This window comes from Lethenteron reissneri, chromosome 63 (genome assembly GCF_015708825.2).
Source record: "Lethenteron reissneri isolate LAM-NWPU_2019-01 chromosome 63, ASM1570882v1, whole genome shotgun sequence".
Taxonomy (NCBI): Eukaryota; Metazoa; Chordata; class Hyperoartia; order Petromyzontiformes; family Petromyzontidae; genus Lethenteron; species Lethenteron reissneri.
Genome location: NC_083841.1, coordinates 6,304,691 through 6,327,169, shown reverse-complemented (window position 1 = coordinate 6,327,169; position 22,479 = coordinate 6,304,691). Strand labels below are relative to the sequence as shown.

Below are 22,479 nucleotides of genomic sequence, written 5' to 3'. Positions count from 1 at the left end.
CTCCTGTACACCAGGCGAGGTAGTTAACATCTCCTAGCCACGGTGATGATGATGACAGAGAGAGACACGCAAACTCCAAATATACAGCAGCAGGCGTCAGGGTCAGGATCGAACCCACGACCTCCTGTGTACCAGCCGAGGTAGTTAACATCTCCTAGCCACCGTGATGATGATGAGAGAGAGAGACACGCAAACTCCAAATATACAGCAGCAGGCGTCAGGGTCGGGATCGAACCCACGACCTCCTGCATACCACGCGAGGTAGTCAACATTTCCTAGCCACCGTGATGATGAGAGAGACACGCAAACTCCAAATATACAGTAGCAGGCGTCAGGGTCGGGATCTAACCCACGGCCTCCTGCACACCAGGCGAGGTAGTTAATATCTCCTAGCCACCGTGATGATGAGAGACACGCAAACTCCAAATATACAGTAGCAGGCGTCAGGGTCGGGATCGAACCCACGGCCTCCTGCACACCAGGCGAGGTAGTTAATATCTCCTAGCCACCGTGATGATGATGAGAGAGAGACACGCAAACTCCAAATATACAGCAGCAGGCGTCAGGGTCGGGATCGAACCCACGACCTCCTGTACACCAGGCGAGGTAGTCAACATCTCCTAGCCACCGTCAAGGGTTGTGTTTCACAACGCAACTTTTGCCAACGTCTCTCTAGCGCCCTCTACCTCGTGGCATCTCTCTCGCCACGTGACGCTACTCACGCCTCGTCACGTGACGCATGCCGCAGTGCTCGCTGGGAGCTGGCCGCGTTTGACCAATGGGAGGGCGCTGCACGTGGAGCCCCGGGACGATTTGAAATCTCGACGAGAAGGAAAATCGACGAGAAATGTTTTAACGACGAAATGAAAATAGCGGCCACTGTGTTTATTCTGATTGCAAGTTGCGAATTCATGTTCTCATTTGGTAAATAATTCATATTTGTTTTTTTTTACTACGTATTCTTTCTTTGGCTAAACTCCTGCCCTGAGAATTAAACTAATTCAGTTGAACACATCCGTAGGCTTTCGCGAACAATATTGTTTTTGGGTTCGATCGCATAAATATAAATGCGTCGTTAAATCCGCCACCACCCGGCTACACAACCGATGAGTGACGGGTTCATCTTCTTGGTTCTTTCGGTAAAGTGACGTAGAAGGGAAATAATAATAATTAAACATAAAATAATTCTCACGACGTTTATTGTTTTATTTTTATTATTTCCCTTCTACGTGACTTTACCGAAAGAACCAAGAAGATGAATCCCTGCAGTCACGAAAGAAGCTTTAAATCGAAAGAGTGACGGGTTGTCACGTGAACAAAATTACCGGCGAAATGTCACGGTTACTCGAATTATTAATATTGTCGTGAATTTACTTTCCTACAAACAACCAGTTAGTACTGAACTAGTATACTACACTATACACTACACTAAACACTACACTACACTATACACTACACTATAATTGTAAATATTGTCGTGAATTTACTTTCCTACAAACAACCAGTTAGTACTGAACTAGTATACTACACTATACACTACACTAAACACTACACTACACTATACACTACACTATAATTGTAAATATTGTCGTGGATTTACTTTCCTACAAACAACCAGTTAGTACTGAACTAGTATACTACACTATACACTACACTAAACACTACACTACACTATACACTACACTATAATTGTAAATATTGTCGTGAATTTACTTTCCTACAAACAACCAGTTAGTACTGAACTAGTATACTACACTATACACTACACTAAACACTACACTACACTATACACTACACTATAATTGTAAATATTGTCGTGGATTTACTTTCCTACAAACAACCAGTTAGTACTGAACTAGTATACTACACTATACACTACACTAAACTACACTATACACTACACTATAATTGTAAATATTGTCGTGAATTTACTTTCCTACAAACAACCAGTTAGTACTGAACTAGTATACTACACTATACACTACACTATATAATTGTAAATGTTGTAGTGGGTTAATAACGGTGTAGTGTATAGTAGTGTAGCATATAGTAGTGTAGTGTGTAGTCGTGAAATGTATAGTGTAAGTGAAAATTTGAAAAAAAGTGGCTGTGGTTTTCACACCTGATGACGATTGCTTGTGTTGCAATCGAAACGTCGTGAGAATTGTATTATTTAATATTTATATTATTTTATTATTTCCCTTCTACATGACTTTAACAAAAAAACCAAGAATATGAATCCCTGCAGTCACGAAAGCTTTAAATCAAATTTTACACTATAATTGTAAATGTTATAGTGGGTTTACTCTCCAACACACAACTGGTATGTCCTGAACTAGTATACTACACTATACACTACATCATAATTGTAAATGTTGTCGTTGGTTTACTTTCCAACACACAGCCGATGTGTTGAACTACTGGGCATTGTGAACTGGTGGACATCTGTGAAAGAGCTCTAGAACTTATCGGATACACTTCAGTAGAAATATTTTTAAGTGGTACACCCTCAACTAATTGGCTGTGTGGTGGCGGGGTTAACGACACGCGTTTATATTTACGCGATCCAACACCCCCCCAAAAAAACCTTCGATTGTGGATGATGAAACTAATTCTTTGGCGACGCTGCTGCATTGGCAGTGGTGCAAATTCATCGACAAGCGTGGGCTTAAAAATATATATAATCGGCAATGGAAAATGTTGACGCGTGACATGAAGGGCCTATTGCCCGAAACGTCGAATTACATATATATTTTTACTTTAAAGGCCATGGCATTGACTGTCAGAGCATCGTTTCAACAGATGACACGACCTTTAAAGCCATTCCACGCGTTTAGTGTACACGCTGTACAACATCATTGGTACCTCATTTGCCAGTAAAAACATGATAATTGGTTTTTTACCCTTTTATCTGGCAACGCTGTGTCGTGTTCCCCGAGCGTTAGTGAGATTAGAAACGTGGCCACCACCTTATGTGTAGTGTTCACGTTGGTGTTATGTGTTCATAAATAGTGTTGCCTCCAAGTCGAGTGGGCGCATCTATCGAACCCATTACAGATATATCTAAACCAAGCAGATGTTTTTTGTGTGCTTGAAGCTATTGCTTTTGTTTTGAAATCTTCCATGTACAAATTCGCAATCACAGGAGACAAAGGAGAGCCCATTGCTGTACCTTCCTTTTGTTTATAGAAGTCACCTTGCCACAAGAAGTAGCTGTTCTTTAGACAGTGTTCAGCTAGTTTAGAATCGACAGCAGTAAAGTCGAACTTACGAACAAAATCGACTTATGAACAAAATCGACTTACGAACGGACCTCTGAAACCCAACTCGTTCGTAAGTAGAGGAGTTCCCCTGTGTCGGCTCGACTTTAGTTGCACCACCGAGCAGCGTCAACTCTCCTTCGGCAGAGCGGGGGGGGTAACTGCGCTGCCCTCTGCTGTGCGCCACGCGACCGAAACGTCGGACAAACGACACTCAACGTCGCGTCGCACGGCTCTTTCAGGACACGTCTGCGAACGTCGCCAGGAGGCACACGGGGGAGGCTCGCGCGAGGCAAAGTCAACATCTACGAAGCCACCGAGGCTTTACGGGGGGGGGGGGGGGGGGGGGCGCCAGAGGTCGCAAACGGGTTTTGATTCCTTACCCGTACCTGTACCCGGCCGCACCAGGGTCGCAAACGGGTACGCGTACCCGGCCGGGTATCGGGTAGGGTACGGGTATCGGGTACCCGATTGCGACCTCTGGGATGAAGCCATGTTGCAGGCGCGGGTGGGTTGATTCTAGGAACTTGAATTGTGAGAAGAGACAAGACGTTGGGAATTGAGTGACAAACGGTGACTCACCAGTGACTCACGGCCTACCCGTACCCGGCCGCACCAGGGTGGCAAACGGCTACTTGTACCCGGCCGGGTACGGGTAGCCGGGTATCGGGTAGGGTACTGGTATCGGGTAGGGTACGGGTATCGGGTAGAGAACGGGCAGGGTACGGGTATCGGGTAGGGTCCGGGTATCGGGTAGGGTACGGGTATCGGGTAGGGTCCGGGTATCAGGTAGGGTACGGGTATCGGGTAGGGTACGGGTATCGGGTAGGGTACGGGTATCGGGTAGGGTACAGGTATCGGGTAGGGTACGGGTATCGGGTAGGGTACGGGTATCGGGTAGGGTACGGGTATCGGGTAGGGTACGGGTATCGGGTAGGGTAGGGTACGGGTATCGGGTAGGGAACGGGTATCGGGTAGGGAACGGGTATCGGGTATGGTACAGGTATTGGGTAGGGTACGGGTATCGGGTAGGGTACGGGTATCGGGTAGGGTACGGGTATCGGGTAGGGTAGGGTACGGGTATCGGGTAGGGAACGGGTATCGGGTATGGTACGGGTATCGGGTAGGGTACGGGTATCGGGTAGGGTACGGGTATCGGGTAGGGTACGGGTATCGGGTAGGGTACGGGTATCGGGTAGGGTACGGGTATCGGGTAGGGTACGGGTATCGGGTAGGGTCCGGGTATCGGGTAGGGTACGGGTATCGGGTAGGGTCCGGCTATCGGGTAGGGTACGGGTATCGGGTAGGGTACGGGTATCGGGTAGGGTACGGGTATCGGGTAGGGTATCGGGTATCGGGTAGGGTACGGGTATCGGGTAGGGTATCGGGTAGGGTACGGGCATCGGGTAGGGTCTGGGTATCGGGTAGGGTACGGGTATCGGGTAGGGTACAGGTATCAGGTAGGGTACAGGTATCAGGTAGGGTACAGGTATCAGGTAGGGTACAGGTATCGGATAGGGTACAGGTATTGGGTAGGGTACGGGTATCGGGTACCCGGTTGCGACCTCTGGGGGGTGCCTGCCGGATTGGAACGGCCGGAACCTCGGTGGTGACAAGCGGGACAGACGCGCCACGAGCGCCGGGGGCCACGTCCGACCCCGCCGGCGAGCGACACGATCGTTCGGTATCCTGCGGCCGTCTGGAACCCTCTTCCTGCTGATAGGAGTGAGGACACACCGGGAGCTGTGCGCACTTTTGAATCATCTGGATTGGGGGGTGGGGGTGGAAATCGACTCTTTTTGCGTCGAGTTTGTAGCTTTTTCCACGGCACCTCCCGATCAGCGCGGGTTGGTTACGTGCGGCGCGAAAGAGATTCAACCGTGAGCTGTTGCAGCAAAGGGACTTCACAAATTTCGATTGAAAGTTTTCGTGACTGCAGGGATTCATCTTCTTGGTTCTTTCGGTAAAGTCACGTAGAAGGGAAATAATAAAATAATACAACATAATAAAATACAATTCTCACGACGTTTCGGCCACAACGCAAGCAGCCGTCCTCAGGTGAAGAACAGGTCTGCCGGAAAGACATTCAGACGCTGTCTTCTCGACAGACCTGTTCTTCACTTGAGGACGGCTGCTTGCATTGTGGCCGAAACGTCATGAGAATTGTATTTTATTATGTTTCATTTCCCGTCTACGTGACTTTACCGAAAGAACCAAGAAGATGAATTTTTAAAACGTGCGCATTAACAACCCACGCTGGCGGTGTCTGAACATCCCAACAACGAGCGGACTCTTCACCGCCGTGTAAATGGCGACTAGCACTAGTCTCAACGACGACGCGGGCCTCACGTCGACAGTCCGGCCCGCTGAGAAAAACTAAACTATAATTTCACTTCTGGCCTACCGATTGAACAGGGAGGAGGCCACGCGTGCTTCGTGCAGTGGGGGCGGGTGGGTTTTGACGGAGCTTAAAACAAAAAATGTAAGCCCGTCCGGTCCCGAGGCTTTTAAAGTTTGGAGGAAACGCCGCCTCCCGCCGCCGACAGGGCCAACCACACCATCAGCAGAAAGTGTGAACTTTTGAACGGTTCGAATAGGATGCACCGGAACGCACGCAAGACACAAATAAAACGTAATAAAATACAATTCTCACGACGTTTCGGCCACAACGCAAGCAGCCATCCTCAGGTGAAGAACAGGGCTGCCGGAAAGACAGCGTCCGAATGAACACCACCAGGCTTGGCAGCGTATATTTAAGCTGGGTTAGAGGAGGAGATCGCCTTGACAAAGGAGTTTACATATCAACAGAGGAATTCAGAATATTTATGGAACTTGTGATAACAAAACAGGGGGACGAAGACGAATAAAAAACATTCAAACCACGGGTGACCTTCGGATCGTCTGTGTGCGGGTCAATAACATATAACGGCGACTCCCTGCGTTTCTTTCGCGTTCAGATTTTATTGTTTAAATAGTGAAAGGTGCGTCTTGTTCAGTGCCGAAGCTAACGACGATTTTCACCCTGAAAAAAAACACGCACACACACGACCACGTGACTTTACCGAAAGAACCAAAGAGTATGGATCCCTGCAGTCACGAAAACTTCAAATCAAGATTGAATGCATCATAGATTGTCATCAAAGCCACGCGATTGTGTTTGCGTGTTCACCGCAAGGAATTGCGTCTGGTTCATGCAGGAACTCGAATCCTTGAAAAAGGCACCTTATTTGGTGTTTGAAACTCTTAACACGAATCCCATTTTATTGCCATAGAGCGTAAAGCACATTCTCATTTTCTTGGTTATTTCCGTAAAGTCACGTAGAATAGAAGTAATAAAATAATAAAAATAAAACATAATAAAATTGAGAATTATTTAATAATGTTTTATTTTAAATATTTTATTATTTCCATTCTCCGTGAGTTATTGTATTATGTTTTATTTTTATCATTGTATTATTTCCATTCTACGTGACTTTACCGAAAGAACCAAGAAGATGAATCCCTGCAGTCACGAAAGCTTTAAATCGACACATTCTCATGTTTTCTCCACTTTGACACCGGCAAAATCAACGCGTCGCTCGTAAGCTTCCGTGCGCGCGGCACGCCAAGCTGAAGATGATCACAACGTGAAAGAGCATCGGGGCCCGTGTCGGCTGGCCGGCTTGTCGCCGTGTCGCCGTGCCCTTGCGAGACGCACACCTCAAGCCGCGCCGGTGATGCCGCCACCCCCCCCCGGCTCTCCGGCGTGCTACTCGCTGAGCTTCTTGCTGACGTAGGCGATGACGTCCTTAGCTGTGAGCAGCTTCTCTGCGTCCGAGTCGGGGATTTCAAAACCTGGGACGGCAAAGACAAGGGAATGTCGGTCGGCACGGCAGGCACACCAGACATACCAGACACGCTAGATATTACAGGCACAGCAGACATGCCAGTCACTCCAGGCACCCCAATCACCCCAGACACACCACACGCACCAGTCACACCTGGCACAGTCGGGTTTTTTACAAAAATTGCCTTTTTATATTAAACCCGATCATCTGAGATTAGGAGAAATCCGATTTAATTGTCTTTTTATATTAATCCCGATCATCTGAGATTGGGAGAAATCCGATTTAATTGTCTTTTTATATTAATCCCGATCATCTGAGATTGGGAGAAATCCGATTTAATTGTCTTTTTATATTAAACCCGATCATCTGAGATTGAGAGAAATCCGATTTAATTGTCTTTTTATATTAAACCCGATCATCTGAGATTGGGAGAAATCCGATTTAATTGTCTTTTTATATTAATCCCGATCATCTGAGATTGGGAGAAATCCGATTTAATTGTCTTTTTATATTAATCCCGATCATCTGAGATTGGGAGAAATCCGGTTTCATTGGTTCTAATTGCAGAATCGCACTTCTCAGCGATGGGCTTCATCCATTCCCCAAGCTAAGGAACTCACTGGCGGCGCCCACGATTGTGGAGGAGAAGCTCGTGTTCATCACGACCAACCTGCCCGCCGCATTCTACGACTACCCCGTGCCCGACGCCCCCCCCCGAATACGACAGCAGCACCGACGAGGAAGCAGCCTAAGCCTTGGATCAGAGCTTCGTATTCATTAAACCGGGTTTTAACTCCCCGAAATCGGGTTCAATTGTATTAAAGAAAAAACACGATGCCTGCCGCTGCAAAAATCGGGTTTTTTCCACCCGTGCATTAAACGAGTACCTGGCGTAGCGGTGCGTACAAAACGTCGCCACTGGGGAGACAAAGGCGGCCGTGCGTGGTGCTAACGACTCCGCCGCATCGTGTGCTAAGTCGGCCTTCACAGCTGCTCACTAACAGCACTTGCCCCAACAGTCCGTGCGAGGCTACACGGCTTCTTCTGCCTTTGTGTGCGAGTGTCTGTGTCTCTCCGCAATCTCTCACCAAACTCATCCTCGATGCCCATGATGAGCTCCACTTGATCCAAGCTGTCAAGGCCCAGGTCTTTCAGGAAGTGAGACTCTAGCGTTAGCTGCGAAGACAAAGAATCGCCCGCGTGGCCTTCAACAGACCGTAGCGTGGGGGGCAAATGTTGTGGGCGAGTAGCAGCACCTATGAAGGCCGGCACGGCACACGAGGGGGTGGGTGGGTGGCCAGCACCACGCCCGGCCCGATGTTTACACACTCATTTGAGGCCGAGTCGACCTAGGGGAGGCGCAGCACCGGTTCAGACGATCGTCACCGGTGTTGGCCGCGAGCGGGAGCCGAACTCGGGTCGCCGGGTTCGTAGCGCGGCGCGCTCACCGCTGCGCTACCGCTCCCCGCACACAGGAACATTCACAGCCACGTGTGTGCGTGCGTGTAACCGTGAGTGTGTAAAGATACGTAACCGTGTGTGCGAGTGCATGTGTACGTAACTAGGGGCTCGCACTTTCCCCAACATAGTCTGTTCAAGGCCAATTTGAAGCTTTCGTGACTGCAAGGATTCATACTTTTTTCGGTAAAGTCGCGTAGGTAAACATAATAAATAGTATATAAATAATAGTTTCGGAGGCAACACAAATCTCCGTCTTCAGGTGGGACCGTCACAGCCAGATTTGCTGTATCAAGTGAGGCAGAGATTCCAAGATACAAGCTCTTAAATACAAGTTAAGGGGGGAGGAGGGGGGAGGGGCTTATCTGAATGTGGTAGCCAATGAGTGGAACGTATTGGGGGGGGGGTAGGCGGGGCTAAAAGAGAACAACAGGTGCACATGTTGTTGTTGTACCCGGTGTTGGTTGACAATCCAAATACAAAAAGGAGAGTACTGTTAAACGCTGGGGATGTCAACACTCGGTAAAGTAGAATAGTACCTGTCAAATAAGATAGTATGTTCAAGGCCATATTTGTGGTCTTTGTGCGTTGCGTAACACAGATGTGTACGAGTGAGAGTGTACATATACGAACGTGTGTAGAGGCATGTGAGTGTGTGTAGAGGCATGTGAATGTGTGTGTAGAGGCATGTGAATGCGTGTGTAGAGATTTGTAGGTTACAAGTTCGATTCCCGCTCACGGTCCAACACCGCCGATGATTATCTGAAGCCGTCCTGGGCCTCCCCCCTAGGTCGACTCAGCCTCAAATGAGTACCCGGTGCGGTGCGCGGTAAACATCGCCGCTGGGGGAGACAAAGGCGGCCGGGCGTGGTGCTGACCCACCCGACCCCCGGCCTTCGCAGGCGCTGCTGCTGACTAACCGCACTTGCCCCGACAGCCTGCCACGGGCTACACGGGGGACCTTTGCAATTTGTTTGCGTGGCATCGCGCCGCTCGTCCCCTCGCTCACCTTCTGCGGGTCCACCTTGTCATACGCCTTCAGCACCAGCATCACTCGGTCGTGCACCGAGGCGTCCGCGGTGGCGCTGTCCGCCAGGAAGCGAGCGCACACTGCACTCGGGTGGCGTGGCGGCTGCTGCTGCTGCTTCCACAGAGGTGAGATGACCTGCAATGCACGTATAGCGAGTTGGACTTCTTTCGCGCCGTACGTATGGAGACAAACCGTCGCCAATACGGAGGTGCGGGCGGGCGGGCTGGAAGGACGACAAACTGAACGCGCGAAAAGCAGTTCTGAAGAAGTTAGTGTGACGACTTGAAAGTGCGTAGCTCCCCGTGGCTTGCTAATGTCGGAAGGAATCTCGTGGTGCAGGACGTCGCCCAACTTGACACAATCCGGGCTCAGACGTGCTTAGCTTTCGAGATGCAAGTTGGTCACAGGCGCACACACACGTGTACACACGCACACACACGTGTACACACACACACACGCGTACGCACACACACACGCACACACGTGTACACACGCACGCGTGTACACACACACACGCGTACGCACACACACACACGTGTACACACGCACGCGTGTACACACACACACACGTGTACACACGCACACACACGTACTCACACACACACACACGTGTACACACGCACACACACACGTACTCACACACACGCACGCGTGTACACACACACACGTGTATGCACACACACGTGTACGCACACACACGTGTACACACGCACACACACGTGTACACACGCACACACACGTGTACACACGCACACACACGTACTCACACACACACGTGTACACATACGTGTACGCACGCACACACACACACACGTGTACACATACGTGTACGCACGCACACACGCACACACACACACGTGTACGCACACACACACACGCACACACTTGCACACACACACGTGTACGCACACACACATGCACACACACGCACACACACACACACGTGTACGCACACACACACGTGTACGCACACACACGCACACACACGTGTACGCACACACACAAATGCGCGTGTACAACTACAATAGCCGCCATTCGCCACACGGTGGCGATAACGTCTCCGCGACGCTTGTGCCAGGCCATGTGCACGTTTAGGCCACGTGAAGTGTCGAACACCCGCTGGCAAGAGATCACAGGGCAGACCCAGAAGGTGCCACGGGTTGACTTGACTGAGATGACTGGCTGATGCACCACCTGTGCCCCCTACTGTGCCAACTTGCTGTGCGTGTGCACGCGCGCATGTGTGTGTGTGTGACGCACGCGCACACACACACGTGCCCATGCACGCACACAAACACACGTGTTCGCGCACACACACACGCACGTGTACGCACGCATGTGGGTGTGAGACGCACACACACACACACACGTGTTCACGCACACACACGCGTGCACGTACGCACACACGAGCGCGCCCATATAAACATCATACGGCATTCGCAAACACGCTTGCGCTACAGAACGTCAGTGCTCACACCTCATGGTCCCGCACCCCTCACACCGCATCCACCGCACAAACCAACGGGCAGCAGCAGCAGATGCGGATCGGCGATGATGCACCAATGGAAAAGTGCGATGAAAAAAGAACCACCTCTCCAGTAGCAGCGTGGCGACTGTGCTCATCCAGGAACTGAGACCGCAACAACAACAGCAGCAACAACAACAGCAGCAGCAACAACAGCAGCAGCAACAACAGCAGCAGCAAAACAGCAACAGCAGCAGCAACAGCAGCAGCAACAACAACAACATCAACAACAGCAGCAGCAGCAACAACAATAACAGCAGCAGCAACAACAGCAACAGCAGCAGCAACAACAGCAACAACAACAGCAGCAGCAACAACAGCAGCAACAACAACAACAGCAGCAGCAACGTGTGACAACGTAACGATGCCCCCGATCCACAAATACGAAAGAGGAGACACCACCAGCGACGATACAAGACGACCCCCGCTGCTGCTACTACTCCTGACGCGGGTATCTGCTGGCTTGACCCCCCCACCACCTTGAATTTGAAATTGGAAGTCGTGTGCTGCTCTGCATCTCAGACCCGTCAACCCCTTATCAGTGCCGAGATTCAATCTCGATTTGAGGCTTTCGTGACTGCAGGAATCCATACTCTTTGGTTCTTTCGGTAAAGTCAGATAAAATAATATAGCACGACGTTTCGATCGCAACACAAGCGTCCGTTCCACCTGATGATGGACGCTTTAGCAACAGTAGCAAAACAAGGACTAAAATAAGTATAACACGTAGAAACAAAGTTTTTCACTATAAATCCTTTATATGCGTGGCGGCTAGAGTCCTCTCGTCCTCTGGCTTGAGATGGCTGCCACCTATGGGTCAGATGATTGCATTGCATCATTAAGCAATTGGTAATTAAATATAATATTTTTGTCCTAAAAAGTGTAAAATTTTGGAAAAAAAATTTTCACGAACATTAATTGTCACGCACAACGAGTCTGTGTGGAAAATGTCAGCTCGATTGGATCACGGGAAGTGGATTAAAAAACGACCGAAAGATTTGCACGGTCCTAAGCAAGCAAGCGAACTTAATATAAAGGATTTAAAAACATCGATATAGCAGACAACGAGTTTAAGCATGGCCCTTGAAGAATATTACACGACTTTCCTACCCCCCTGCACCTCCGATTAGCACGATTTTGTGCTACGTACAGTGCAACAGAAGTTCAACATACATACTGCCCATAGACTCAACACCGCCCATAGACTCAACACCGCCCATAGACTCAACACTGCCCATAGACTCAACACTGCACATAGACTCAACACTGCACATAGACTCAACACTGCACATAGACTCAACACCGCCCATAGACTCAACACTGCCCATAGACTCAACACTGCACATAGACTCAACACCGCCCATAGACTCAACACCGCCCATAGACTCAACACTGCCCATAGACTCAACACTGCCCATAGACTCAACACTGCCCATAGACTCAACACTGCCCATAGACTCAACACTGCACATAGACTCAACACTGCACATAGACTCAACACTGCACATAGACTCAACACCGCCCATAGACTCAACACTGCCCATAGACTCAACACTGCCCATAGACTCAACACTGCCCATAGACTCAACACTGCACATAGACTCAACACTGCCCATAGACTCAACACTGCACATAGACTCAACACTGCCCATAGACTCAACACTGCACATAGACTCAACACCGCCCATAGACTCAACACCGCCCATAGACTCAACACCGCCCATAGACTCAACACTGCCCATAGACTCAACACTGCACATAGACTCAACACTGCCCATAGACTCAACACTGCCCATAGACTAACACTGCCCATAGACTAACACCTACCATAGACTCAGCACTACCCATAGACTCAACACTGCCCATAGACTAACATTGCCCATAGACTAACACTGCCCATAGACTCAACACTGCCCATAGACTAACATTGCCCATAGACTAACACTGCCCATAGACTCAACACTGCCCATAGACTCAGCACTGCCCATAGACTCAACACTGCCCATAGACTCAACACTGCCCATATACTCAACACTACCCATAGACTCAACACTGCCCATAGACTCAACACTGCGCATAGACTCAACACTGCCCATAGACTCAACACTGCCCATAGACTCAACACTGCCCATAGACTCAACACTCCCCATAGACTCAACACTGCCCATAGACTCAACATTGCCAATTGACTCAGCACTGCTTATAGACTCAACACTGCCCATAGACTCAACATTGCCCATTGACTCAGCACTGCCCATAGACTCAACACTGCCCATAGACTCAACACTGCGCATAGACTCAACACCGCCCATAGACTCAACACTGCCCATAGACTCAACACTGCCCATAGACTCAACACTGCGCATAGACTCAACACTGCCCATAGACTCAATACTGCCCATAGACTCAGCACTGCCCATAGACTCAACACTGCCCATAGACTCAGCACTACCCAAAGACTCAACACTGCCCATAGACTCAGCACTGCCCACAGACTCAGCACTGCCCACAGACTCAACACTGCCCATAGACTCAGCACTGCCCATAGACTCAACACTGCCCATAGACTCAACACTGCCCATAGACTCAGCACTACCCATAGACTAACACTGCCCATAGACTCAACACTGCCCATAGACTCAACACTACCCATAGACTCAACACTGCCCATAGACTCAACACTGCCCATAGACTCAGCACTGCCCATAGACTCAACACTACCCATAGACTAACACTGCCCATAGACTCAACATTGCCCATAGACTCAGCACTACCCATAGACTCAACACTGCCCATAGACTCAACACTGCCCATAGACTCAGCACTGCCCATAGACTCAACACTGCCCATAGACTCAACACTGCCCATAGACTCAACACTACCCATAGACTAACACTGCCCATAGACTCAACATTGCCCATAGACTCAGCACTACCCATAGACTCAACACTGCCCATAGACTCAACACTGCCCATAGACTCAGCACTGCCCATAGACTCAACACTGCCCATAGAACTCAACTCAACACTGCCCATAGACTCAACACTGCCCATAGACTCAACACTGCCCATAGACTCAGCACTGCCCATAGACTCAACACTGCCCATAGACTCAGCACTACCCATAGACTCAGCACTACCCATAGACTTAACACTGCCCATAGACTCAACACTGCCCATAGACTCAACACTGCCCATAGAAGACTCAACACTGCCCATAGACTCAACACTACCCATAGACTCAGCACTGCCCATAGACTCAACACTGCCCATAGACTCAACACTGCCCATAGACTCAACACTGCCCATAGACTCAACACTGCCCATAGACTCAACACTGCCCATAGACTCAAGACTACGCATAGACTCAACACTGCCCATAGACTCAGCACTGCCCATAGACTGAACACTGCCCATAGACTCAGCACTGCCCATAGACTCAACACTGCCCATAGACTCAACACTGCCCATAGACTCAACACTGCCCATAGACTCAATACTGCCCCATAGACTCAAGACTACCCATAGACTCAACACTGCCCATAGACTCAACACTGCCCATAGACTCAACACTGCCCATAGACTTAACACTACCCAGAGACTCAACACTGCCCACAGACTCAACACCGCCCATATACTCAACACTGCCCATAGACTCAACACTGCACCATAGACGCAACACTGCTACCCATAGACTCAACACTGCCCATAGACTCAACACTGCACCATAGCCTCAACACTGCCCATAGACTCAGCACTGCACCATAGACTCAGCACTGCCCATAGACTCAACACTACCCATAGACTCAACACTGCCCATAGACTCAACACTACCCATAGACTCAGCACTGCCCATAGACTCAACACTGCCCATAGACTCAACACTACCCATAGACTAGCATTGCCCATAGACTCAGCACTGCCCATAGACTCAACACTACCCATAGACTCAACACTACCCATAGACTCAACACTACCCATAGACTCAACACTACCCATAGACTAGCATTGCCCATAGACTCAGCACTGCACATAGACTCAACACTGCCCATAGACTCAACACTACCCATAGACTCAACACTGCCCATAGGCTCAACACTGCCCATAGACTCAGCACTGCCCATAGACTCAACACTACCCATAGACTCAACACTGCCCATAGACTCAACACTGCCCATAGACTCAACACTACCCATAGACTCAACACTGCCCATAGACTCAACACTGCCCATAGACTCAACACTGCCCATAGACTCAACACTGCCCATAGACTCAACACTACCCATAGACTCAGCACTACCCATAGACTCAACACTACCCATAGACTCAACACTGCCCATAGACTCAACACTACCCATAGACTCAACACTACCCATAGACTCAGCACTACCCATAGACTCAACACTACCCATAGACTCAACACTGCCCATAGACTCAACACTACCCATAGACTCAACACTACCCATAGACTCAGCACTACCCATAGACTCAACACTACCCATAGACTCAACACTGCCCATAGACTCAGCACTGCCCATAGACTCAACACTGCCCATAGACTCAACACTACCCATAGACTCAACACTACCCATAGACTCAGCACTACCCATAGACTCAACACTACCCATAGACTCAACACTACCCATAGACTCAGCACTGCCCATAGACTCAACACTGCCCATAGACTCAACACTGCCCATAGACTCAACACTACCCATAGACTAACACTGCCCATAGACTCAACATTGCCCATAGACTCAGCACTACCCATAGACTCAACACTGCCCATAGACTCAACACTGCCCATAGACTCAGCACTGCCCATAGACTCAACACTGCCCATAGACTCAACACTGCCCATAGACTCAACACTGCCCATAGACTCAACACTGCCCATAGACTCAGCACTGCCCATAGACTCAACACTGCCCATAGACTCAGCACTACCCATAGACTCAGCACTACCCATAGACTCAGCACTACCCATAGACTTAACACTGCCCATAGACTCAACACTGCCTATAGACTCAACACTGCCCATAGAAGACTCAACACTGCCCATAGACTCAACACTGCCCATAGACTCAACACTGCCCATAGACTCAACACTGCCCATAGACTCAAGACTACGCATAGACTCAACACTGCCCATAGACTCAGCACTGCCCATAGACTGAACACTGCCCATAGACTCAGCACTGCCCATAGACTCAACACTGCCCATAGACTCAACACTGCCCATAGACTCAACACTGCCCATAGACTCAATACTGCCCCATAGACTCAACACTACCCATAGACTCAACACTGCCCATAGACTCAACACTGCCCATAGACTTAACACTACCCAGAGACTCAACACTGCCCACAGACTCAACACCGCCCATAGACTCAACACTGCCCATAGACTCAACACTGCCCATAGACTCAACACTGCACCATAGACGCAACACTGCTACCCATAGACTCAACACTGCCCATAGACTCAACACTGCACCATAGCCTCAACACTGCCCATAGACTCAGCACTGCACCATAGACTCAGCACTGCCCATAGACTCAACACTACCCATAGACTCAACACTGCCCATAGACTCAACACTACCCATAGACTCAGCACTGCCCATAGACTCAACACTGCCCATAGACTCAACACTACCCATAGACTAGCATTGCCCATAGACTCAGCACTGCCCATAGACTCAACACTACCCATAGACTCAACACTACCCATAGACTCAACACTACCCATAGACTCAACACTACCCATAGACTAGCATTGCCCATAGACTCAGCACTGCACATAGACTCAACACTGCCCATAGACTCAACACTACCCATAGACTCAACACTGCCCATAGGCTCAACACTGCCCATAGACTCAGCACTGCCCATAGACTCAACACTACCCATAGACTCAACACTACCCATAGACTCAACACTGCCCATAGACTCAACACTGCCCATAGACTCAACACTACCCATAGACTCAACACTGCCCATAGACTCAACACTGCCCATAGACTCAACACTGCCCATAGACTCAACACTGCCCATAGACTCAACACTACCCATAGACTCAGCACTACCCATAGACTCAACACTACCCATAGACTCAACACTGCCCATAGACTCAACACTACCCATAGACTCAACACTACCCATAGACTCAGCACTACCCATAGACTCAACACTGCCCATAGACTCAACACTGCCCATAGACTCAACACTACCCATAGACTCAACACTACCCATAGACTCAACACTGCCCAAAGACTCAACACTGCCCATAGACTCAACACTGCCCATAGACTCAACACTACCCAAAGACTCAGCACTGCCCATAGACTCAGCACTGCCCATAGACTCAACACTGTCCATAGACTGCGCAGCGCGCTAACCACTGCGCCACCGCTCACCACCCCCACCCCCCAACTCGCACACAAAGACAAAGATCCCCCGTGTAGCCTTGCCAGACTGTAGAGGCAAGTGCTGTTAGCGAGTAGCAGCAACCGATCAAGGCCTGAACAGCACACGAGGATTGCGTTGGGTGGCCAGCACCACGCCCGGCCGTCTTTGTCTCCCCAGTGGCGATATTTACACACCGCACCAGCTACTCATTTGAGGCTGAGTCGACCTAGGGGACGGGTGGACATCACTCACAGCGCGCGGCACGACCTCTGCTCTCCTCCCCCTCCACGTGGCGGCCCCGGTGATGCCCCTCGAGCCGGCTCGCCAGCATCGCTCACGTAACGAGAAGCGAACGACCGCAGAGAACATCGTAATCGAGTTGCCCTTCAAGAGCAGTGATGATGATGATGGTGACCGGTGGTCGATTCGATTCCCCCCCGTTACGATTCGACACCAAACGACACCACCCGTAATCGATTCACGCGCATTTAAGGTTAGGTTTAATTAAGCTGTCGAATCGATGGAATCGAATTAGTCGGATCGATTCCACGCCCTTGGTTGTGTTTTTTTGTAAAACGCTCGGTTGGATCGATTCTCTTGTCGTCGATTCAATTATGTCGATTATAATTATTAGATTCCTCTGAGGCTGCTGTGAATATCGATTCCCACGTGGTGTTTAACAGTTTGGGATTTGTCGATTTTCAATTGTGATCAATGCGCAGAGTTCGATTCCTTATCACAGTGGTTATACAATGTAGGAACAACAGCTTCACACTGGATTTGAAGCTTTCGTAACTGCAAGGATTCATCCTCTTAGGTTTTTTCGGTAAAGTCACGTAGGTGAGAATAAAAATAAATAATAAAAATTATAGAAATAATATTCATAAAAAATAGAAATAATAATAGAAATAAAATAATATAATAATAAAACAGGACCCTGCGGGGTGGGCTGGTAGGAACGAATAACCAAAGAATATAAACATAATGTATTATTACACTTGTTTAGCCAGGAAAGCCCCACTGAGTCTGAAGGTTTTTGTAGGGTCCTGCCAAGTGTTTGCAGTAGGGGGCGATGTTGCTACATCTAATCGGACAATACGAAGGGAGAGATTGAGGCCTAGTTCTAGGCTTTAGGCCTAGCTGTAGGCTTTAGGGCGCTGTGAGTTAATTTTTTATTTAAATGTTTTAATGATTTATGTAAAAGCTTTAAATGTAAATGTTTCTATTTAAAAACATGAGGAAATGTAACATTGTTAAACATTAACTCCCTTTCACACACGCGGGGTTACGATACGAAGGGAGAGTTTCAGGCCTAGTTCTAGGTTTTAGGCCTAGCTGTAGGCTTTACGCCGCCGTGAGTTAATTTTTAATTTAAATGTTTTAATTATTAATGTAAAAGCTTTAAATTTAAATGTTTCTATTTAAAAACATGAGGGAATGTAACATTGTTAAACATTAACTCCCTTTCACACACGCGGGGGTACGATACGAAGGGAGAGTTTCAGGCCTGACACCATCGCAATCATTGAAGACTTGGTTCATCAAGGACTGAATACTGGGGTACCCCCCCTGGTGAGACATTGCTTAACCAATACATACTTCACCTGGAATGGAACCTTCTACAAGCAAACTGAGGGCACCCCAATGGGCTCCCCCCTATCTCCGGTTGTAGCCAACATTTTCATGGAGAAATTTGAGACTGACGCCATCAAGACTGCCACTCTATGCCCGACCTTATGGAAGAGGTACGTAGATGACACTTTTGTCATCTGGCCACATGGCCGGCCTGCTCTAGACCAATTTCTCGACCACATCAATTCCATACACCCAGCCATCAGATTCACCATGGAAGTCGAAAAAGATGGCAAGCTACCCTTTTTGGATGTCCTAATTAAAAGGAGACCTGATGGTTCAATGAGCCATTCTGTCTACAGGAAAGCCACCCATACGGATGCCTACCTAAAACCGGATTCCCACCACCATCCATCCCAGAAGAACTCCCTCATCAAGACTCTATACCATAGAACCCAATGCATCTCCGACCAGGAACACATTGCCAGTGAACTCAAACACGTACGCCAAGCTCTTGAGGATAATGGTTACTCCGACTACACAATCCGCAAGGCCATCACTCCAACAGTCAAGAAGGATCCTGCTGAGGAACCTTTCAAAACCATCACCTTACCCTACATTGCTGGGGTCACAAAAAAGATCTCCAAAATCCTGATTAAACACAAGATTCAGGTACGATTCAACACAGTACATAAAATCCGTGATCTGGTCCCGTCTGTAAAAGACGTGGTTCCAGACATACAGTACCCTGGCGTCTACAAACTAAGTTGCCTCTGTGGTAGCAGTTACATTGGAGAAACCAAACGACATGTCTCGGATCGCATCCGTGAACATAAAGCAGACCTGAAACATGGTAGGACAAACACCTCAGCCGTGGCAGATCACTGTTACAATTCAGTGGGCTCACATGACATTGACTTCTCCAAGACAGAGGTTCTCTGCAAGCCATCTGGCTACCATGAGAGATTCGTTCATGAGGCGATCAACATATACAAACACAGAGACAATTTCAACCGAGAAGATGGATTCTGGCTCAGCAATCATTGGAAGGACGTAATAAACCACTTCGGATCTTAACTGATTGTTGTTCACGTTTATGGTGACTTTCAGACCGCAGTCCACTCACTGGCATTAACTGTGTATCTTGTGTTCTCCACAGGGAATGCATTATTTGCTCCGCTGCGGGTCTCCTGCCACCATTCTCCCAATCACATGTTTCATTGCTTCTACATATTATTAACATGCCCTCCCTTTGTTAATGCTACCCCCCCTCCCTTTGGTGCTGCTGATCCTGCATAATGCATGGGCATAATATGACTTTGAAACCCCCCCGCCCACCTCCTACGCATTTTCCCATGAATATGCTAAATTCCACTTGATATGCACATTCTTTTGTTAAGGCTCTCTTCTTCTTCCACCTCCAACTCAGCTTATATATAAGCTCCTAGCTTGACAGTGTCTCATTCTTCACCTGAAGACGGCTGCTTCCGTTGTAGCCGAAACGTCGTGAGAATTATTTGATTTTATTATGTTTTATTTTTATTATTTTATTACTTCCCTTCTACGTGACTTTACCGAAAGAACCAAGAAGATGAATCCCTGCAGTCACGAAAGCTTTAAATCGAAACCTAGTTCTAGGCTTTAGGCCTAGCTGTAGGCTTTAGTGTGCTGTGAGTTTTTTTATTGAATTTCAAAGTTTTAATTAAAAGCTATCTCAGGGAATTATAAGGGAATGTTACACGTGTTTAGCCAGGAAAGCCTCATTAATTTAAATGTTTTAATTAAAAGCTATATGAGGGAATTATAAGGGAATGTTACACTTGTTTAGCCAGGAAAGCGTCACTGAGTCTAAAGGTTTTTTTAGGGTCATGCCAAGTGTTTGCAGTAGGGGGCGATGTTGCTACACGGACGGACGGTCGGACGGACAGACGGACGGACGGACGAAATAATCTATTGGTGGCTGGTCCACTTCGTTCCTACCAGTATAACGTATTATTAGTACTGGTAGGAACGAAGTGGACCAGCCTACAATAGATTATATCGTCCGTCCGTTTGTCCGTCCGTCCGTCCGTCCGTGTAGCAACATCACCCCCTACTGCAAACACTTGGCATAACCCTACAAAAACCTTTAGACTCAGTGACGCTTTCCTGGCTAAACAAGTGTAACATTCCCTTATAATTCCCTCAGATAGCTTTTAATTAAAACATTTAAATTAATGAGGCTTTCCTGGCTAAACACGTGTAACATTCCCTTATAATTCCCTGAGATAGCTTTTAATTAAAACTTTGAAATTAAATTAAAAACTCACAGCGCCCTAAAGCCTACAGCTAGGCCTAAAGCCTAGAACTAGGCCTGAAACTCTCCATTCATATCGTACCCCCGCGTGTGTGAAAGGGAGTTAATGTTTAACAATGTTACATTCCCTGATGCTTTTAAATAGAAACATTTACATTTAAAGCTTTTACATAAATAATTAAAACATTTATATTAACAATTAACTCACGGCGGCCTAAAGCCTACAGCTAGGCCTAAAGCCTAGACCTAGGCGTCAAACTTTCCCTTCGTATCGTACCCCCGCGTGTGTGAAAGGGAGTTAATGTTTAACAATGTTACATTCCCTGATGTTTTTTTAATAGAAACATTTACATTTAAAGCTTTTACATTAAAAACAACTCCCTACCCCCCCCCCCCCCCTCGTCGGCGGCTCTCCAGCCGAGCCAGGCCTGGGAATCTCTCCCCCGCTCGGGGTGTATTGGGCGGGGCTACAGCGGCAGGGGGCGGGGCTACGCCGGACTGGGCAGGGCAACGGCGGCAGGGGGCGTGGGCACGAGGTGGAGGGCGGGGCTACGTGGGGTTGGGGCGGGGTTACGGCGGTAAGGGGCGGGGCAACGAGCTGGGGGCGGGGACACCGAGATGGGGCGGGGCCACGGGTGGCCGGGCGGGGTTACTGGCGGCCACTTTTTGCCATTTAATTTTATTATAGCCATTCAATTGTTCGTTCCTACCAGCCCACCCCGCAGGGTCCTGTTTCCACATTGCCCACCAGGGATCGCTTGTCTGTCGTGCATAGCCCCACCCCACCAGAGCCCTCCCATTGGCTCGGGGGCGCCGACCAATGGGAGCGGTGGGTTGGGGTTGGTAGAGGGGGGGGTTAGTGGTGGGGGGGGGGGCACCGCTGCGACTCGGGCCAATGAGGAGACGGGTAATGTTTTATTCACAAAATGGAACTGGGGGAGGGGCTGGGTGGAGAGGGGAGGGTGGGAGGGGCTGGGTGGGGAGGGAGGGGCTGGGTGGGGTGGGGTGGGGAGGGGCTGGGTGGAGAGGGGAGGGTGAGGAGGGGGCTGGGTGGGGAGGGAGGGGCTGGGTGGGGTGGGGAGGGGCTGGGTGGGGAGGAGA

General features: G+C 49.0%; 1 protein-coding gene across 1 annotated transcript; it reads right to left on the bottom strand.

Annotated features, from left to right (window-relative positions):
* Positions 1 to 6,201: 6,201 nt before the first annotated feature.
* LOC133358743 (acyl carrier protein, mitochondrial-like) lies at positions 6,202 to 17,952 on the bottom strand. The gene is made up of 5 exons (XM_061577189.1): positions 17,763 to 17,952; positions 9,555 to 9,710; positions 8,176 to 8,263; positions 6,960 to 7,094; positions 6,202 to 6,282 (listed from the first exon to the last, which is right to left on the bottom strand). Exons 1-4 carry the CDS (start codon positions 17,877 to 17,879, stop codon positions 7,009 to 7,011), a joined length of 447 nt encoding a protein of 148 aa, XP_061433173.1. The 5' UTR covers positions 17,880 to 17,952; the 3' UTR covers positions 6,202 to 6,282; positions 6,960 to 7,008.
* Positions 17,953 to 22,479: the final 4,527 nt, after the last annotated feature.

Excerpts from the sequence above, each read along its gene's own strand:
- LOC133358743 (XM_061577189.1), bottom strand. The coding sequence starts at position 17,879 with ATGTTCTCTGCGGTCGTTCGCTTCTCGTTACGTGAGCGATGCTGGCGA. Across the intron at positions 9,711-17,762 it reads CAGAGGTCGTGCCGCGCGCT|GTCATCTCACCTCTGTGGAA; the intron begins GTGAGTGATGTC and ends CGTGCATTGCAG. Across the intron at positions 7,095-8,175 it reads GGGCATCGAGGATGAGTTTG|GTTTTGAAATCCCCGACTCG; the intron begins GTGAGAGATTGC and ends TTGCCGTCCCAG.